The following is a 20,806-nucleotide window of genomic DNA, read 5'->3' as shown; positions in this document are numbered from 1 at the left end:
AATCTGTATTTCGCTAAAGAAATGCACCAAATTGGCGGCGCTGAGAACTGGGAGGATGCAAATGCCTGCGCTCTTGCGTCACCAAATCACTCAAGTCAAGTCACCTTTATTTATATAGCGCTTTTTACAATACAAATTGTTTCAAAGCAGCTTCACATAGATAACAGGAAAACAATGTTGTAATAGTATTGTTAAATTCAAAATTAAATGTTAAATGTCCCCAACTAAGCAAGCCAAAAGCCAATGGCGACAAAGGCGAAGAGAGGTGAAAAAGGTAACAGTGGCAAGGAACCAAAACTCCATCAGGTGACAGAATGGAGAAAAAAACCTTGGGAGAACCCAGGCTCAGTGTACCGCAATATTGCTGGAACTTGAATGGTGCAAAAGAAGTTTAAAACGTACAAGAACTAAGTATAATAATAAGGTGTAATATACATGATGTGTTTTTGCTTATTTGCAGATCATAGCCTATTGGTAAATGTCTGCACTTATCTTTCTTATTAGTGCTGAAGAATGACAAACTGACTGTTAATTAGTAGTTACTTCATAGTTATTTTTCTTTAACCTTAATTAATAGATAATTAATAGTAGTTCTTCAGGAGGTATGACATAATTCATTAGCTATTGATTAACTAACTGATACTTAACACAATCATAAAATTATAGTACATACTGATTAGTTAACACATCTTCCTTAGTAGTTAACAGTAGTGACTTAAGTGTTAATAAAGAATTACCTATTAGTTCTTTATTAATTCCTTATTAGCTATGCAGTAAGTAAGATACAGTATTCTAAAGTGTTACCAGTGAATTTAATCATACTTATAGTTTACTTTATATATTATTTTGCACTTTACACATGTTCCTATTTACAGTAGATATAAATTTGTATACTTAAAATACATTTAACTCTACTTAAGTAGATTTGTAAGTAGATTCCTATGTACACCAGCAGTCTCAAAATGCGAAATTATTATTATTATTATTAATTATTAATAAAAACTTTACTCACACGCGCGTCCGCACTCTGAGGCCAGTGTACGTGCACTGTTATAATGCACACTATCACGGAAGACTGTATTACCGTAATGTTGACTTCATTCTCTAAATGATTCCCCTTAAATCTCGAATTGTTTCGACTTTAATCTCGAAATGATTTTTCGACTTTAATTTTGCAATTTTTCGAATTTAATCTCAAAATTCTTCGACTTATAATAATAATAATAATCTCAAAATGCTACATTATTTATTTATTATTTTTTTTTTACAGATTTTTTTTTTTTTACAGGTTGCGGTTCAGGGCTTCCATAGTTCATGACTTAAGTAAAACTGCTGTGCTGACCTATGGTGCATCTAACGTAGGTAGCTAACATAGTGGTCTAACCCTAACCTTACCCCAGACCTAAAACTACCCGCGTCATCTAAGTGACGCTAAGCATCAGATGTTGACGCATGGTCAAAAGTGTCAGTTAGATGACGCCTTGAGAATGCGTTGCAATAATTTACGTATTACATAGTTAGGACAATTGAATGTTTACTTATTTACTGTTCAAAAGTAGTTTTATGTTTTTTTTTAACTTTATGTCTTATCCTCGGTTATAGTTATTCAGTTTATAGCTACAATGGATGCTTCTTTATTATGAAATCAAAATTGTCAATTCTTATTTTCATGGAATACTGCAGTATTTTATTATAAATTATTTGACCCTGCACATAATTTAATACGGCTATAATTTTTTTCTGTAATAGCGGACAAAACCATCAAAACTTTTGTGCTTTGACACATTTTATTTAGCTATACAAGACATGCAGTGACAGCCACGATAATTTAAAAAGACAAATAACATTCAGTCTCTCTGACAGTGGGATTTCTTTATATTTATCATTTTGTATTGATGGCTTGCCTAAGTGATAAACAGTTTGTTACTGTGAAGCAAGGCCTTCGTTGGATTATGATACATATAGGCCTACATGCATTTTACTAGAACATTTAAATAGTTGTCTTTATTTTCAGAGCTTTAGACATATGTCTATTGAATCTGTTGTAAAAACAGTCTCAGCTAACCTGCTAATTTCACCCACCATGTATTATTACATTCACATTGTTTCTTTTTTGCTCTCTAAGTATCTGCTTCCCCATGCATTCAATTCAGTTACTCCAAACATACATTTGAATAAAACTAAAACACAGTACAAAGAAAAATATGTAGGCTCTACCTTTTGAGATTTTTTTTACCATTATGATTTTAGAACTTCTGAGGCTTTCTCAACTGATTATACACATGCTCAGTGCTCTCAAATCATTAACACATCCATTTGAACACCTTGTAATGTTTCATCGAATTATAAAATACGGCTAATTAAATACACATTTTATTCTAAATAAATATTTAATTCTTGACCTTAGTGCTAGAGAAGAGTGTAAATCCCTTGAGAAAACATCACTGAGCTGTAAATAATAAATATTAAATAACAATACTGATTGTGTATCACAGTTGATTAACATTAGCTATGGATATAACACATGGCATTCAGATGATTTTTCGTTTGACAAGTACTTTAGAGAAGAAGGAAGGGAAGGACTCAGTGTCCTCTCTGTCTCTGCTTTCACTTAAACACCCTTTGATCCTACGCAAATCTGAGCTTGAAAGGTTGGTCTTCAGGTTCAGGACAGCAAGAACATGCTGCTCACTAGTGGAGAGTGACAACAAAGATAACTGATGAACAAGACAAACACTGGAAGATTGATTGTTTATCTTTCATTTTGCTAATAATATTATTACTGATATATATGTTGTAAATAGGTATTTGTATAAAGAATGAGACGTGTGAAAATCAGATATCTTGCTATGGTTTAATAACTGCATCTTGCCTGCTCACATCTATCAGACTTACCTAATATCAGGATAGTCTATTGCCAGAGTAACAATCTCAAGTTGCAAACTCCCAAGATCCTGCAGTCTCAGAATCTCTGATAATTTTGGCAGTATTTGACAGAGCCATTCCTCTTTGGATCCCTAGAGAAGAGAATGGTACTTCACTTAGAAAACTAATTCTATTTGTTACATAACAATTTCCCACTTCTTTCCCACAATTCATGCTCTTTCATGCTCTAATGCAAAGAGAATAAACTGAAAAGGTCCATATTTTGTGTGTGCCTCAATGTCATATTGTGTCTAAAACAATGGTGCCAGACTTCTGTATGATACTGTTAGTATGTTATGCACAGAAATGTTTTAAATAATTTGAACAAAACCAACACTCTAAACCTCTGGGGCTTTAATTAGTATTGTATGGTTTCCAATGCAAAGACTTAGAAACTGTGATTAAAAACACACACAGACTCTAAATTGTTTGCACATTTCTGAATTCACTGTGAGCCAGGAATTTCAGCATTTTCCTAAATGGTTCCAGAATAAACAAGGCGTTGGATTATGTGTGCAAATAAGAGTCAAAAGTACAATTTTTCTCATTTTTGTGTAATTTGAGCTTGCTCTATTTGAATGTGGATGAGAATCTTGATTGCTTTGGATGTTTGCAAGTAGTTATTTATTATAAGCAGCTTGGATGTGACCTTACCACTTTGGCAAACACAGAGCAGATTTGACTGTTGTCTTGGCACATGAACTCAGCAGCTGCATCTTGCTGTTCTTTGTTCTTCAGTTTTAGTTTTCTCTTCATCATTCGTCTCACATACTCAACCATTACTTCTACATGCAGCTCGGCCAGCAGTTCCTATACACACATAGAGACACGCAATCTTCAAATATATATCTATATCTGTATCTTAATCGCCACATTAGTGAACAGTGTAAGATTATATACATCTATTTACATCATGTTTTAGTTAGAAACAATATTTGCTGTAAAAGTGATCTTGACCTCTCGGCAGACTGGCTTTAGTTCTTTGAATTGATCTATGTTATTCTCCAGCGCCTTCATCAGCTCCTCCTCAACCTCAGAATGTTTAGCAAACCAGGCTTGAGTCCACAGCTTACGGTACTGCGGCTGTACAGATAAACAAGTCTGGTTATTTCATAAATGTATTATTTAATTTAAGATATGAATTGTAAAGAAGCATCACAAACATGGAAGAAAAGCTCAATGCTATTTTCCCAGTAAGGATATGCAAAAATAAAAAATGGTCAGGGCAGTATCTCCATGTAAATAAGTACTTTAATGATTTTTTTTTTTCTTCTTTAGCCTACTAACCTTTAGTTCTGAGTGAATTTGACTAAGGAAGTATTTGTGACAGATGTTTTTTAGGTCTGCTAATGTGTCCAGACAAGGCTTCCTAGAGTCATCTGAGAAAAGATGTCCTGGTCTTTGTACATAATCCCTGAGGATATAGAGAAATAAGTGTTGCTATAATTTAATTACATTCAATTATTTATTTTTTAATTACGTTAAATCTAAATACTGAGTGGACTGCATGTTTCCAGTTAAAAGAGAGCTATATTTATATAATATATAGCAAATGATATAAAAATGTTTTTAAAAAATATATAAAAATTCAAAAATGAGTAATATAAGACTATTATACAATTGTCAATTAAAGAGGCAGTAAGCGATTTCTGTGTAACACAGGGTGCTACTTGTTGGCTTGCTACTCAAATTGATGCTTCCTTGTTTCCTCGCTCCTCCGTCCACCAGCCCGTGACCCGGAAACCGATTGATCTCAGTCATCTTATACAGAACAGACAACAGACAATATTTAGGTGTTGATTTAAATTTCCAACAGCGTTTCTCAGAAATCGCTTACTGCACCTTTAAAATAATTTCTGCAGCAAGGTAGAAAAATTACCAATTAAACTCACCTAAACAGGTAAATATTATTGAGACTAGCACTGAGAGTTTTAGGAATGTTTTCTTGTTTTCTTTTGAGAAGTTCCTCTAGACTTGCCTTATAGCTGCCATTGAAAAAAAGGAGAGAGCATGTCAGTCTTATTTTAATGCATGAAAATGTGACAGGGATATAGTGACTAATTACATATATACCTCAGAAGAAATCTGCCAAGATGGCATAGAAGACTCCTGGCTTTACTTTCACAGCCCAAAAGTGTGTTGACCTCTCTCACAGTCGCATCAACAAGCTATGGAACAAAAATGGTTACACTTCAATGGATAACCACATAAAGCCAAAAACAAAAACTTTTTTTTTTTAGGAAATAGGTCTGACTCTGTTTGATGATCCCAACATGCCAAACTAAATAAAGATGGTGGTTAGAGAGTGAGTAGAGAATATTACTTACTGGTAAAACATCTACAGCAAGGTTGCTGAAGTAGTATCCATCCATGATCTCTGGATCAAAGTCATCACAAAAGTTTTTCACTTCTTTCTCAAGAGCGGTGACTAACCACTTTCTGATCTCGTTCTAATGAGAGAAAATAAGCAACAGGAATTAGGCTATAAACTAAAGCAGTAACTGATGAGAGTAATAAGAAAATTAGCTAATACCATCTCTACACCAGCTGTGAGCTGTTCGTTCGGGCAAAATCGACAATATAATCATTAAAGTTAACCTAAATTGGATGCTGCATGTTGTATATAGTGGTGAATCGCCTACAGTGAATGGATGCATTTTTCTGTCTGATGAACTACATGCATTTGTGCTACTCCTGACAACGGGATGAATGGATTTGGTAGGCAGCCTCATTATGAAGTCCATTTACCATTATGGCAGTCATTATGGTGTTGTGCTTCGCATTAATGGACGCACCGAGGGCAAACATGGTACAACCCCAATTCAAGAAAAGTTGGTATTTTGTCAAATGCAATAATACCAAGAATCTGTGATGTGTTAATTATATTGAACCTTTATTCAACTGACAACAGTACAAATAAAAAAGTCCAAAGTTAATTTACAAATTTATTGTCAATTGTCAAAATCAAATTAATATAAACCAATTTTGATTTTGATTGCTGCAACACACTCTTACCACACAATTAGTAGGTGAATTGGTAATAGGTGCGGCAGTGTGATTGAGTATAAAATAAACATTTACCAATGGCAGTGGTAAAGGTGTTGTGACACAGCAGTAAAGGTTGATGTGACAACTTTGTTGCAGTGTGTTGCAGGCATCAAAAATCTACATTTGTTTATATTTAAAAATACAATTGAGTTGGTCAGTGAAACAATTGAAAAATCTTTTATTTGTACTTTTGTCAGTTAAATAATATCAGGGTTCTGTCACCTGGGTTATAACTGGGTTGGTGACCGCTCTGACATTTGAAGTTCGTCATGTGTTGGTGTTTAGTCTGGTTTGTTGTGAGCACATGGCTTGTCTTGTATTTCTTGTGCCATGTGCTCTCTTGTCAATTGTCTGGCCACTCCCATCTGATTATTGATTGATTTGCCCCACCTGCCTTGTTCATTACCCTCTTATGTTTGTTTCCCTATTTAGGCCCTGTTTACACAAGAATGCTTGCGGGTGAAAACGTAAAAATATTTTATCGGATGTGCCTTTCGTTTACACGGCGACTGCATTTTTGGGGCTTAAAAACGGCAAAAAGTGAAACCACCCTCCAGAGTGCAAATCTTAAAAACACTCCACCTTCGCGTTCCTGTGTAAATGGTAAAAACGCAAAAGTCTGCTTGACAGTGACGGTTGTACGCAGGCGCGCGGACTTGTTGTGTGGCAGTGCTTGACGTTGCCACCTAGCCGTCTGGAGTGCATACTACATTGAATTTCACACTCTTTTGCGTCACCATATGCACGTGGATTTCCCACCCAAAACGCTTGTCTAAACTCAGAATAAAAAGTGATAAAACAACGCAACTTTTGTGTTTTCTCTTCAGAATCGTTTCCGTGTAAACATAGCCTTAGTCTCCCTGTGTTTGCAGTCCTGTGTTGGTTCGTTGTCCAAGTTTTTCATGTTCCTTGTGTTTCCTTATCCTGCCTGTTTTTGTTTTCAGGCACGAGGGAGTTTTGTCTGTGTTTGTTTGTTTATTTACTTAATAAATATGTAACTATTGTTTCTGCACTTGAGTCCTCGCACCCTTATGTTAATCCACCCATCCCATGACAAATAAAGGTTAAAGAGAATTAACAATTTTTAAGTTATTTCACAAAATCTCACCACTTTTCTGGTGACATGTTGTATAAGAATCTGATTATGCAATTGTGTTATTCTGAAGTAAGTCATGAACTGAATGACCTCTTTGTATGAGAAGTACTGTTCCTCTAATCTCTTAAGATCTTCTTCAGGTAACAAAGGTCCAATCGATGAGTTGTTAATGTGCTCCTCTAGTTGTACGTGCTTCAATACATCTCTACGAAAAACAAAAACAAAAAAAAAAACATATTAAATAATATTAACATTTCCGAAACTGTGTTTAAAAATGTTGAATCATGTATAATATAACTTAGGAAGTAATAGGTCATGATTTTGTAAATTCTAATTGGCACTTACTTTGGGTAGTAATTGATGATCCAACTCAATATATAGAGGCAGTCCTCAAAATCAATACTGGATCTAGCGAGCTCTTGGAGTCTGGTAGAGAAGGTCTGATGGTAGAGTTGAGCATACATTCTGCAAATGTTAAAGTCCGGTGGATAACATTCTCTCAGATTTTGGACCACTCTAAGCAGGTCTTTTTGTACTTGTTTGCCCATTCGACACACTTCTGTCTTCAAGGAGGTAGACAGCTTGTCTACTTTAATCTCCTGTTCATCTGCAGTCTTCATTCGTTCCTCCACGACCGTCTGGAGTAAATTGTCATGCATCTCTCTGCACTTTGTGGGCCTCCATTTTGGACGCTGATCCACCGCCACTTCCGCCCAGCGTCTGTCTTGTTCTTCTTCTTGAAGTATTGAAGTCAAAGCACTCTTGAGTGTCTCCTGATTGTCCTCATTGAAAGAATCATAGATGGCCATCCTCAGTCGCAAAATAAAGAACTCATAGTCTGTCTGCAGCTTGTCCACCATTTCTTCTGTCCTGGCCACTTCATTTGAACCGAAGAGACATTCCTCAGCTTTCACAAGCTGCTGCTGTGCTTCAGCCAGACGGTTCTGTTCAAGGTTTCCAGTAAAATCCAGCTCCACTGCAGTATGTGAGAAGACAAATCTGTTATATTGATTTTTAACCCACTTAACCCTCAGTTTCTTCTAATTCCCTTGTAGCTGGGGTTTTCTCTTTGATGCCAAGGACTCTGTAGATTGACCCCTACTAAAATTTAGCAGCTGTATAATTTCATAAAAGTCTGTTTAAACTCTCAGAGAAAAATATGATAAATGAAGATGAATGTATACATGGACATTTAGACTATAAACTTTCTATAACCCAGTTTTAAACCCCCTGTAAAATAGTCCTTGTAATTTTGAATTCATGAAAAGATTGTCTGTTACCTGATAGAGTTTCGTGGGATTTTGAATTCTTCTTCCGTTTCATGAAGTCAGGAATTTTCATTTTCAGTTTGATCGCATGTTTCTGTCTTTCCTCTTCAGTATCACCAGGGGAATCTGCTAAGCCTTCAAATCCATCTCGGTCCACAACTAAAGTATGAATCAGAAATTAACAGAAAAGAAACTTGCTTAATTTTCTCTAAATTAAAAGCTCTAATTAAAACTCTTAAGTTAATGGACTCTTTAATAGACTTTACACCAGCTTGACGAAGTGGCTACAGTGGCCTCTGATTCTGAGAATCTCATGGTTGATTTGTGCAGTTCTCTCTCTCCAAGCGAAGAGAAACATACTTCCCCATCTTATAACGAGGATTTGGATGTACTTACACATGCTGTAGACAAGCTGGGGCTAGAATGGGATTGTGAGCCAATTCAAAATCAGTCACCAATTTTTGACCAGGCACTCCCCAGCCCAGCCACTTAAGCCTCTCCCCATCTTCCAAGACCTCCACCATGTCTTGGAAACAGCCCTTTTCGGCGCTGTATGAATGGGTGAGTGTGAGGCAATATGTAGAGCGCTTTGGTGGCCACTGGCCACCAAATGCAAGTCCATTTACCATTTACAGGATTTGGCAGGTGCTCATCGAGACTTGGTGCTCAATTATTTGAGGACCTAAGGACTATGCATAAACCTCAAAAAGAGTGTGTTGCTACGACATCAGCAAACAACTTTTCTTGGCATAGTCTTTGATTCTCGCAAGATGTGGGCAAGTCTGTCTCTCGCAGGAGTCAGTTCGGGACAGGTTAGGTCAGTTTCGGTTTAGGTCTAATTGTGATATTGTGGTATTTATCTGTTGTCCTGGAGAGCCTTACAGGGCATGGAGGGCCATCCATTTGAGTCTTTGGAGTCGGTGTTATAAAAGTTTTTGACCCATAAGACGGTCCTTTTGGTGGCTCTGTCTTCTCTTAAGAGAATAAGGGACTTGCAGGCTCTTTCAGACAGCCCTTCTTGTATGGACTTTGCCCCGGGCTGGTTAAAATCTTGATGCGATGTAGTGTAGTATGTTCCAAGCATTGCGTCGACCCCATTTTGCTTCCAGCAGGTGGTCTTGGAGACTTCGACCGCACAGTCCAATGGCATAGATCTGACCAATTGTTTGTATGTTTTGAAGGTGAAAACAAAAGAGCTGCTTTCACAAAACAGAATGTCTCATTGCATATGTAAGGGTTAATGCCCGACGAGGTGTCTATTGTCAGGTTTTAATGGACGACGGCGAGGCGTGAACCGGCCGACGCGCAGCGGAGGACGGTTGCCTCCGCCGAAGTCCATTAAAACCTGACAATGGACACCTCGAAGGGCATTAACCCGCTTATACCATGGTCACTTGCCAAATAAAACATTTTTAAAACATTAGCTGCTAGTTTATATTTTAATTAGGCTAAATCAAGTTTTTACAATTAATAACTCGCCTGGTTTATTTAACCGGAGATATTTATAGTCTGCTCAGCTTGTAGAACCCTTCAGGTTCAAAAATGCATTTTTTGTTTTTCATGAAACACAAAGGTAGGCATAGTTATTATTATTTTTTTTAACTACACATAAAACAATTAATCAAACAGGCTTCTTAGGCTTGAAACGCTGTACTCTCCTCCCGCAGGGTCTCATTCAGAGCAGCAGCGGTGTCATTTTCTTTGCGACGTTTCCCCGTTTTATTTACATTTTTATTTCTTCAGCAGCATCCCAGTCATCAAAGTTGTCATATTCTCCATAAATGTTAAAGGAAATAACGAAGTCGCTCAAGTAGGCTATGTAATATCTAACTAACGTTAGTTTGTTTTGATAGAGCAAATTGTTAACGGATACTTTGACGTTTGACTGCCTGTTGCTATGGTTACTCACAGCTGTTGTAGGCAGCGCATTTATTTATTCATTTCGAATGGTAAGCAGGCAGTTTCACCAGAACTACTTTACTAGGTGTCCTCTATCACTTTTTAACGGACACCCTGCAGCCAATCAGAATCGAGTATTCACCCAGACCATGGTATAAAATATAATAATTATATTGTATTATAATATAATAAATGGATCATGTATCAATGTAGACAACAAGATGACACATAAACAACAAACCAACCAAAACATGAACAACACAATCTGCTATTTTACCTAATTGTGTTTTGGGGCTTAGAGTTTCTTCAGACTTGAAATTCTTCAGGAGTTTTGTAAAGATTTTCATTTGAATAATTTTTGGTATTTTGAGTTTGTGCTTTTTTTTCTGACATTGCGCTGCGGGATCTTCATCAGCTATGCCATCATCACTTCTGATTACTTCACAAATTTCAAGGTCTTCTTCTGAAAGCAGAGAGCACACAACATTGAATCCAAATTAAAACATTATCTTGTAATTTCTTCAAAGAAATAAATCCTTTTGTCTGAATATTGGGGTGTAAATGTCCCAATGGTGGCAGAACCGGAAGACAATACAATGCTGAATAAAGTCATAGTTTTTGTTATTTTTGGACCAAAATGCATTTTGATGTTTCAAAACATTCTAACTAACCCCTGATGTCACATGGACTACTTTGATGATGTCTTTATTTCCTTTCTGGACAAGGACAGTATACCGTGTAGACATTTTCAATGGAGGGACAGAAAACTCTCGGACTAAATCTAAAATATCTTAAACTGTGTTTTGAAGACGAACGGAGGTCTTATGAGCTTGGAACGACATGAGAGAGAGTCATTAATGACATTTAATTTTTGGGTGAACTAACCCTTTAAGGTTTGCGATTGTTTAGTGTGGGGTTAGGGGTTTGTATTTATTTTTGTGTTATAGGCAATTTCCTGTAATTGACATGACCAAGGAAATCTTTATAATTAACTGTGGGGCTAGTTTAGTTTGGGGACAAACACATACACTACTAATAGCACACAAACCCTATTCAAGGCAGTGCCATCTTTGATTTTTAACAGGAATGAAAGTGAGGCTGTGAGGGATAGACAGATCACTTCAGTGGGTTGTGCTGATGTTATTTAGCCGTTAGTTAACATTTCATTGGCCAGTAGCACTTAGCACCGGCTGGAGAATGCATAATGTATTTTTCGGATGAGCATGACACGCGATTTCATCAGATTTCATTTCCTTCAGGAACCAAATTTTCTGTTGCCTGTAGGAAAGCTTTTTTTATCATGTTTATTGCTACTTTTCAGAGCAGTTTTCAATCCTCAAGTGGACACGATGAGCAATAGGAGATGCATCGATCCATGTGACAAGTTCAATGCAGGAGGAGACACTCATGATGATGATGTGCTGTCTACAGCGGCCTCTGATTCTGAGAAGCTCATGATTGATTTGTGCAGTTCTCTCTCTCCAAGCGAAGTGAAACGCACTTCCCCATCTTATAACGAGGATTTGGATGTACTTACACATGCTGTAGACAAGCTGGGGCTAGAATGGGATTGTGAGCCAACAATTTCTTTGTGTTTCTTGGAAAGACGCTGTATGAATGGGTGAGTGTGAGGCAATATGTAAAGCACTTTGGTGGCCACTGGCCACCAAAAGCAGGTCCATTTACCATTTACAGGATTTGGCAGTTGCACATCGAGACTTTGTGTCTCTCAAAGGAGTCAGTTCGGGACAGGTTAGGTCAGTTTCGGTTTAGGTCTAATTGTGGTATTATGGTATTTATCTGTTGTCCTGGAGGGCCTTACAGGGCATGGAGGGCCATCCATTTGAGTCTTTGGAGACGGTGTTATAAAAGTTTTGGACCCTTAAGAAGGTCTTTTTGATGGCTCTGTCTTCTTTTAAGAGAATAAGGGACTTGCAGGCTCTTTCAGACAGCCCTTCTTGTATGGACTTTGCCCCGGGCTGGTTAAAATCTTGATGCGATGTAGTATGTTCCAAACGTTGCGTCGACCCCATTTTGCTTCCAGCAGGTGGTCTTGGAGACTTCAACCGCACAGTCCAATGGCATAGATCTGACCAATAGTTTGTATGTTTTGGAGGTGCAAACAAAAGAGCTGCTTTCACAAAACAGAATGTCTCATTGCATATAATATAATAATTATATTGTATTATAATTTCATGGATCATGTATCAATGTAGACAACAAGATGACACATAAACAACAAACCAACCAAAACATGAAACACAATCTGCTATTTTACCTAATTGTGTTTTGGGGCTTAGAGTTTCTTCAGACTTGAAATTCTTCAGGAGTTTTGTAAAGATTTTCATTTGAATATTATGACAAGACAAGAACGGTTTTACCAAAAAATGTCAAAATTTAAAATACTGTGGAAACAAAGACACCTACATTTTAGATGCCCTTAAGGTAAGCTAAAACATATCAAAAATTGATTTCAAAGTGAACTATCCCTTTAAGGTTCTGTTATTACAGAATTCTCACAGATCCTCGGATTAAATACATATATATATATATATATATATATATATATATAATAGATTAAAAAATTTGAGAGGAGTTGTTTCGACGTAGCGTGCATTGAAATTATCTTGAGATTTCGTAGCAATATCACTCAAGCTCAATGAAATGGCCCACGAATAAAAAATGAATGAATCAAAAATGAGTCGACAAGTGAATGAATCAAACTGAGATTAATCGAAGATGAAATGTATCACAGGACAACATGTGATCATGACTTTTGCGTAAACATACAGGCCACTTTCGAGTCAAGTGGCACACAAGAGTCAAGTGGTCTCTACGCCATTAACGTCCGAGTGATTCTGCGTGTATGTACACGCCGTCAAATGTCCACGCGAAATGAAGCAAAATGTAGATCTACTTCTGGGGAGCGATCTTTTTTTTCCTAGGATGGTGAGGGAGATTCATAAATGCCATTAACCCCAGTGACGAGTAGGTTTAGGGACGGGGTTGAGGTAGGTCATATATTTATATATACAGTAATGTAACGTTAAGTCAACGGCGTTCATAAACACGCTGAAAAGAGATTATGCGAGTTGCACGCCAAAAATGGAAATACGAATTGGCGTGTCATACACACTTCTTGACACACTACTTCATGAGATCAGTCTGCACACACTCTAAAAAATGCTGGGTTGTTTTAACCCAACTTTGGGTCAAATATGGACTAACCCAGCCGTTGGGTTAAATTTGTACATTACATTTTTAACCCAACATTTCGGGTTTGTCCATATTTGACCCAAAATTGGGTTAAAACATCCCAGCATTTTTTAGAGTGCAGGAATGTAACAAACTGAGATACCCCACAGAGATGTGTCAACCTGAGATGTCGTTGGATGGCAGGGTAACACAAAATGTTTTAAACTCAAATCTTCTCTGGAAATAACTATGTTCAGCACCAACTACAAACCGCAATTCCCATCCCACGTGCGATGACACGTGCAGAACACTCAAATGCACGTGACCAGTGCGGTTGAAACGTTCGTTCGTAAAGGGCATTTCAGAATGTTTGTGTTTGTAAACAATAGGCACCGCGATACTTCCGGATGGCAGAACGCCAGCGGCTTCTACTGACCAACTGAAGAGATCCACCCGGGAACTTAAATAGTTGTTGTTGATCAAAGTTGAAACGATGGCGAAAACGTGTTGTGTTTGGGGTTGCGCCGCGAGCAAAAAGTGTTGGGTTTTTATCGATTTCCTTCAGATAAAAGTAAATCTAGCAGAACCTGTGGGTGAAGCCAGAAACGAAACTTTCATACGTTTAGATGTAATTTTATATATAGTTATGTTTATTTAATATAATTTTAAATAGAAGCTTAAACACAACGAGGGGTGTCTGTTTTGTCTGTTTTTGTGACTAACGTTTCTTTAGTATAACCATGGTGTATAAAATTCAATATAAATTCTCAGTATTGCATTGGACTCTACGATCGGCGGAAGTTATCGAGCATCCTCACACCTTCACCGGAAATACCACCGTGCATAGAGCCCATGGTCGTCAATCAAAATGAGTCCAACACTTAACAAAAATGTGAAAAATCTCTTCAATCGTCACCAATCAAGCTAAACTTGTACTTTTAATGCACTGTGAAAGAGATTTTTAATCTACGAGAGCTTGGTTAAATAAAGGTAAAAAAAAAAAGTGCTCAGCAGATATTCATTCAGCGCGCGCCGCTCAAGCAGCAATGCACTACTAATAATAACAATGATTAATTTGTGACTGTAATGTGTTCGTTAGTTTAAATGACGATCGATTGTGGGAATTTGTGAAACTTGACATCCCTTCAGTTTTATATTTGACATTTCCAGGTCTAGTAATCTTACTGTTACCTTTCTCAGAAAAAGCGGATTATAAAAGATGCTGCTAATGTTTCAAGTTTTTCATACAAGTAGTTTACCAGATAGATTATAAATATAGACTTAATATATTAAGGCTAAGCCTACTCATATGGATTTTTATTAACATTTCTTTTATATTGCTTAATGTTTGCAACAGGTGAGTCAGTGCACAATTTTTTTTTTTTAATGTATTTAAATTTTCTGTGCATAATTAATTTTGTTAAACTACGTTCTGTACCATATCCCAACTGTTACAATAAAACATCATTTGAGCAATATAACATGCATTTTTATTCAGTATATAAGCAATATTTTGCTTTTTATGTTAAAGACACTATTGAAACCATGAGAAATGTACATTCTCAGGAAAATAGCCGCTTATCAGTTAATCGTTAATAAAACGATAAGGTCAATCAGTTAAAGATTAATGAATTAATCGATAATTTGCATCCCCACCCCGCAGGTGTTCCCATAGTGATGGCTTCACAGCATCTCAGGATCTCCGAGACGTTTTTTGGATTTGTCAGCGCTGACAAAACGCTAAAAATATCTTTCCAAGAAATTTCAGTGGACAAAAAACTCCAGACAAGATGAACTTTAGAAAATTATAAGTGATCTAAGCTTTATGCATCTTTTTTTAATGAAGATGCCATTAAAAACACCTCACTGCTCACAGATACCTCACAGCCTCGCTTTCATTCCTGTCATGACATTGCTCTGAATGTCATGGCTGTTTTTTTTTTTGACACAAAACTTATGTGATAATTCATTTTATTATGGACGACATCATAACACACACCCGTTTTACCGTTAAAATGCATGGAAAATGAATGTCTTACCTTTCCTCATTCTCCCAAGGAGCATGTCCTGTATTTAATGCAGTTAAAGGCAGCCCAAGTGTTCAGACTATCTTTCAGCTGTCTGTGTCTTTACTGTGTGTGTAAGCCCCCGCAGATCCTTGTATAGGCTGCTGCAGATGTCATCACTAGACATCATGTGATCTGGTGGAAAGCTCACTCTTAGAGAAAGACCAAATGGTTTCAGTTTGCTAAACATTGCATGTTTTCATTTTAATATTGATTGCTATAGCCAGCTTCCTGGACTTATAATGAATACAAATAACAATATCCTAATTATTCTTCTGGCGTGACTCATGTCTGATGACAAACGAATTAGTCTAACAATGCCATTTAAATGTTCTTGTTTTTTTTCTCTCTTAATTTTTACTTAAAACAAACATTAATAACAAGCATACCATTTTGACTAGCACTGGGTCCCCACCCAAATTTGTTTTAAATGCAGTATTTTTGTTTTACAGACTGGACACTGGATTTAGGCAAGTCTTCAGAATGGCCTTTGAGTTGTTGCATTGTAAGTTACTATTGTGCTGTAAATGTAGTCTATTGGGGGGTTTGTGCTGTGATCTGATTTAGACATTTTTAACAGCATTAACAATAAGAAACACAATAGCAAACTTTAAAGGGATAGTTCACCCCAAAATACATTTGTTTGTCATAATTTACTCACCCTCATAGTTTTATAAACCAAACCTGTATGAGTTTCTTTAAATAGGCTAGTCGAAGAAAAAGGAACATTTTTTCCTAAAGTTTGCATAACTTTGCACACAAAGTTTTTTTTTTTTTTTTTTTTTTTTTTTAGAAATTAAACTGTCAAAATGATGTTTCCATTCCCCCCTTTTCTGTTTCATCAATTGGTCACAGTCATTACAGTTTCTCGGAAACCATGTGGATTCTCTGGAAATGCTCTCACTGCTGCCTCCAGAGGTCTCCCAAGTGAAGGGACATTCAAATGTGGGAAAATCTTATCCGGTAGGGGTTTATGTTAATGAAATTAATCATTACTCCCAATATAGAATAATCTAATGACCGCTGATAACTGATAATTTGGCAAATACATTTAGGCTAAATAAAAAAATCCAGACATTTGATATTTAATGAATTTGATGAACATCAAAACTTTCATTCATCCTGGATAAGTCAGGTATTATTTCAGTGCAGTTTTGGACTGCATATAGAAATGTAAATAAATTACATGAGAGACAATAGCCGATTGTTAATGACTGCAGTCTACTATAACATCAGTTGGACAGTGACATCTAGTGGATTTGAAGTGTTATTGTAATGCATGAGGACAGTTCACCTTAGTGTAAGTTTCACGTTTGAGGGGGTTTAAACCGTGACATCTACACGTTTTTAAAAGTGGACCAACGTGAAACTCTTGTCGTGATACAGTGTTGAAGAAATGTTGTTTTGGCCACTTTGTTTGATATAATCACAACAATTTAACGAAAGCAAAAATGGAATTTGAACTCAGGGCTTCTAAATTAAAGCCCAACGCTTTGTCAGTTGAGCCACTGAGTCTGTTGAGTTCAAAGGTGCATTCAATGGTTCAAAGGTTTTTATTGAGGGTTTGGTTTTATTTGTTGGAAAAATAAATATAGAAATATAATTTGACACAAGAGGGCAGTATAGCCCTATTTATGGTTTTGAGTTTAAACTAAACCGTGACATCTACACGTTTTCCAAAGTAGACCAACATGGTTATTTCACGTCTTGTCCGTACACGGGTTGGGAACTGAAGTTACAGGAGTTTCTTCCCGTTGCTAAGCAATGGAACTAGGTCGAGTATTTAAAAGGTTATGGTTAACACGGTTAACGTGGTTTAACGTCGATGTAATACCTTGTTTTAGCTTACCTTTTGCTTAAATGAGGAGCTGGGGGACGCCGGAAAAATAGACATTTTACTCATTAGGCTGCTTCATTAAAAACGTGACATTTAGACGTTTTCTTCGGCGTGGATCCAGGCAAATGAATCCTTTTCACCTTGAATATATATATATATATATATATATATATATATATATTGCATTTTAAATAATAGAACATTTCTCAGTGATCGTAAAAAAAAACAAAATTCAATTTTTCTCGGTTTAATGAAAACCTGACATCTACACATTTTCCAAAGTAGACTATTTAGGCTGCTTCATAAAAAATGTGACATTTAGAGGTTTTCTTCGGCGTGGATCCAGGCAAATGATTCCTTTTCACCTTGAAAATAATAAATGTTTTTTTTTTCTTTTCTTTTTTTCTTTTACATTTTAAATAATAAAACATTTCTCAGTGATCGTAAAAAAATCAAAATTCCATTTTTCTCGGTTTAAACCGATAGGTCGTTATGGCAGAGGCGAATAAACATCTGGATCTCTCCACTGGAGCGTGTTAACGCTAACGTGTAAGTTTCACGTTTGAGGGGGTTAAACCGTGACATCTACACATTTTCCAAAGTGGACTATTTAGGCTGCTTCATTAAAAACATGACATTTAGACGTTTTTTTCGGCGTGGATCGAGGCAAATGAATCCTTTTCACCTTGAAAATAATAAATGTTTTTTGCATTTTTAAATAATAGACCATTTCTCAGTGATAGTCAATAAAACAAAATTCCATTTTTCCCGGTTTAATGAAAACCTAGGTTGTGATGGTAAGTTTCAGTTTAAACCGTGCAATTATTCACATTAACGGTGGCAAAAAGCATTTAAGTTTTATAGGTACGAAATTAATTGTTCTGTTAAACAGCTGTTATTATCAGTCTAACTACACATATAAAAGATGCTTACCTTATCTAGTGGGACAGGATAGCTAAGCTGTTCCACATGCAGAGCATTTATTCCTCTTTCAAGCAGGGCTCTTTAAAAGGTGAGTTGAATTAATGCCAAACATACGACTTTATTTTTATTTACAAATCAAATTTAAAAATGTTTTTCTGATTCATGGTAATGAACAACTCTCACTGCCTATGGTGTTATACTGGTGGTATTTAGCTCAGAATCCCTTATATTTAGCTCAAAATGAATTACAAAATGTAAAACCACAACAAAAACAAACAATCAAAATAAATTACAAATTGTATTTAGACATTTATTTGTATTCCTTTTAGTGGGCATTTTCTTTTTAGAATAATCAAATGCAAGTTTAAGTGCATCTTTGCAGTTCTGTTTGACATTTACTGATGTTTTGATGTCTGTATCTCTGAGCATCATGTGACCTGACCCAAAAACTACAAATTTCAGTGATTCAGTGATAAGATTGACCTTTATTGCTTATTGCCTATATACATTGTTTGGACTGGGGAAGTTATGGGTGGTTTCGGTGTGATGGAGAGCTTTTGTCTTTGTTCTGTTAGTATATGTATGTGAAGTATGTTTTTTTTTGTTTTTTGAGGCCCCCTCGAAAACGAGATGCCACATCTCAAGGGGTTTTCCTCTTACCAATAAAGTGAAATTGTAAAACTATGTTCAGAAGCCTAAAGAGTTATAATGTTTTGATCCACTTTGAACGAATTGATTGTTTACTTACTGCTAAATATGAATTTTTTATTTATTTATTTATTATAATTTGTAAGCTATGTTTGTTTGTAAGCCACTGAGAAATAATGTTAGACCCTTTACAGTCTATGGTTAGATCCAGTTAGATAGTGACATCTAGTGGATAAAACGTGCTGGCCTATTTATTTTATTTTGATAGCTGCCGCATGAGGTCACCAGTTCACTTTAAAATAACATTTTCAGGTGAACGTAATTATGATCAAATAAAGCTTTAAGTTTTTATGAAGTGTTGGAGTGCACTGCTTTGGCAAAAACAACAGTGAAAAACATTATGCTTTACGTACCGTAGAGGCTCTTTATGTGGTTATCATATGTCTGAAAAAATACACTCTGCACTGTTTAACTGTAACATTATATTTAGGCCTACAGTATGTTAAATCTTCTAGACCTTATTGAAATACAACACATTCTCACCCCAAGGCGTCACCTTTGACCATGCTTCAATATTTGACGTTTTAGGCGCCCTTTAGCGTCACTTACATGACGCGATCCTACGGCCTCATCTGACTGACGCTAAAGGAAAGCGTCAGTTAGAGGACGCGGTTAGGTTTAGGTGTGGGGTGGGGGTAGGGTACACCCGTTCCTAGGGCGTCATCTAACTGACGCTAAAGGGCGCCTAAAGCGTCAGATATTGAAGCATGTCCAAATGCTGTCAGTTAGGTGACGCCTTGGGCTGTGAAATATGAGCACGTACATTCACCTTCATGTGAATCGCCCTGCTTACAGCCACCCTCAGACCTCGTTCAAAACCGATGACAAATTGTTTTGGCCGCTTGAGGACAGCTGCACATGTTAGCTAGCGGGGGCTAATCTGCTTGGCTAATTTGTTCTAATCATCTGCTCCGTCACATTCACCAGCAAACACGCCAATTAGTGATTTACAGAATAAAACAGAATATTTGGGCACCTGCTGCCACAACAAATAGTGGGCGCTTGATGAAAAATGATCCTTATCTAGTCATATTCAACATAGTGACAGTTTAGTCCACCGCACAGGCGTAACTATCGGTAAGCAGGGTAGCCATGCGCACGCTGTTGCTTAAAGCTACACTGTGTAACTCTTTTAGTTTATTCTTAGCTAAAACACTTTCAAAAATAAATGTGCTCATTAATGTATATTTACTTCATTCAAGTAATAAAGTATTCTCGTGAGTGTACAATATGCCATTGAAAATACATACGGGTAAGGGGTTCTAATGTCGGGCGCCATGTTGCCCCTCCATCTTGAAAGTGCATTAGCCAAAGAGGGACATACCCGTTAATTCAAGCTTCGCCTTTCGCGTTTACGTTTGAGTTAACACTCAAGGATGAGGTCGAACTGGAAGCCATGTTAATCTTGGACTACATTGGCCACCGTAGGAGTTAAAACGAAATCGAAATTGTGAGGAAGAGAACTAATATTCACTGGATGGTCATATACCTTTTTACCGCTAGATGGGGGTAAAAATCACACAGTGTAGCTTTAAGGGCCCCGACCAATCAGGGGCCAGCTTGACTGGAAGATATTGATTGACAGCCGCGATCCCCAATCGCATTTTACTACTTTTAGACTGATCACATTTTTCTTTAACCCGATTTTTTTTTAATAAATAATGACAACAACATATTTTGGTAACGCTTTAGATTACAGCCCGGAAACTACTGCGTAATTAAAGCGATTTTACAGCGTAACCTTCGGTAATTATCGTGTAACTATAACGTACATACAATATAAGTATAAGGGAACAATATTTTAAGTTTGGGAAATAAAGGGGGAGAATAACAACCAGGA

The 20,806-nt window shown here is 36.7% G+C and overlaps 1 protein-coding gene across 5 annotated transcripts; it reads right to left on the bottom strand.

Moving 5' to 3' along the window:
- Positions 1-1,768: 1,768 nt before the first annotated feature.
- Positions 1,769-15,577, bottom strand: LOC120494150 (tumor necrosis factor alpha-induced protein 2). Of its 5 annotated transcripts, none has more exons than XM_039693303.2 (13): positions 15,471-15,577; positions 10,514-10,699; positions 8,350-8,496; positions 7,415-8,045; positions 7,160-7,274; positions 5,253-5,375; positions 4,999-5,093; positions 4,818-4,910; positions 4,213-4,339; positions 3,883-4,008; positions 3,580-3,735; positions 2,896-3,017; positions 1,769-2,691 (listed from the first exon to the last, which is right to left on the bottom strand). In XM_039693303.2, the coding sequence occupies exons 1-13, from the start codon at positions 15,493-15,495 to the stop codon at positions 2,532-2,534; spliced, it is 2,106 nt and encodes a 701-aa protein (XP_039549237.2). In that variant the 5' UTR covers positions 15,496-15,577; the 3' UTR covers positions 1,769-2,531. The 5 variants fall into 5 exon arrangements, with proteins under 5 accessions (XP_039549237.2, XP_039549238.2, XP_088974673.1 ...); XM_039693304.2 differs by having other exon boundaries at positions 10,514-10,696; positions 15,471-15,565; XM_089118547.1 differs by lacking the exon at positions 15,471-15,577 and adding an exon at positions 11,923-12,099.
- Positions 15,578-20,806: the final 5,229 nt, after the last annotated feature.

This window comes from Pimephales promelas, chromosome 13 (assembly GCF_988280905.1).
Source record: "Pimephales promelas chromosome 13, fPimPro1.hap1.1, whole genome shotgun sequence".
Lineage (NCBI taxonomy): Eukaryota > Metazoa > Chordata > Actinopteri > Cypriniformes > Leuciscidae > Pimephales > Pimephales promelas.
This window is presented reverse-complemented; position numbering and strand designations above follow the sequence as displayed.

What these genes read in the sequence shown, in the direction of transcription:
- LOC120494150 (XM_039693303.2), bottom strand. Translation starts at nt 15,495, where the DNA reads ATGCTCCTTGGGAGAATGAGGAAAG. An exon ending in AGTACTTCTCATACAAAGAG is followed by an intron (nt 5,376 to 7,159) that starts GTCATTCAGTTC and finishes TTCTCTCATTAG; the next exon opens with AACGAGATCAGAAAGTGGTT. An exon ending in AAATTCACTCAGAACTAAAG is followed by an intron (nt 4,009 to 4,212) that starts GTTAGTAGGCTA and finishes TTATCTGTACAG; the next exon opens with CCGCAGTACCGTAAGCTGTG.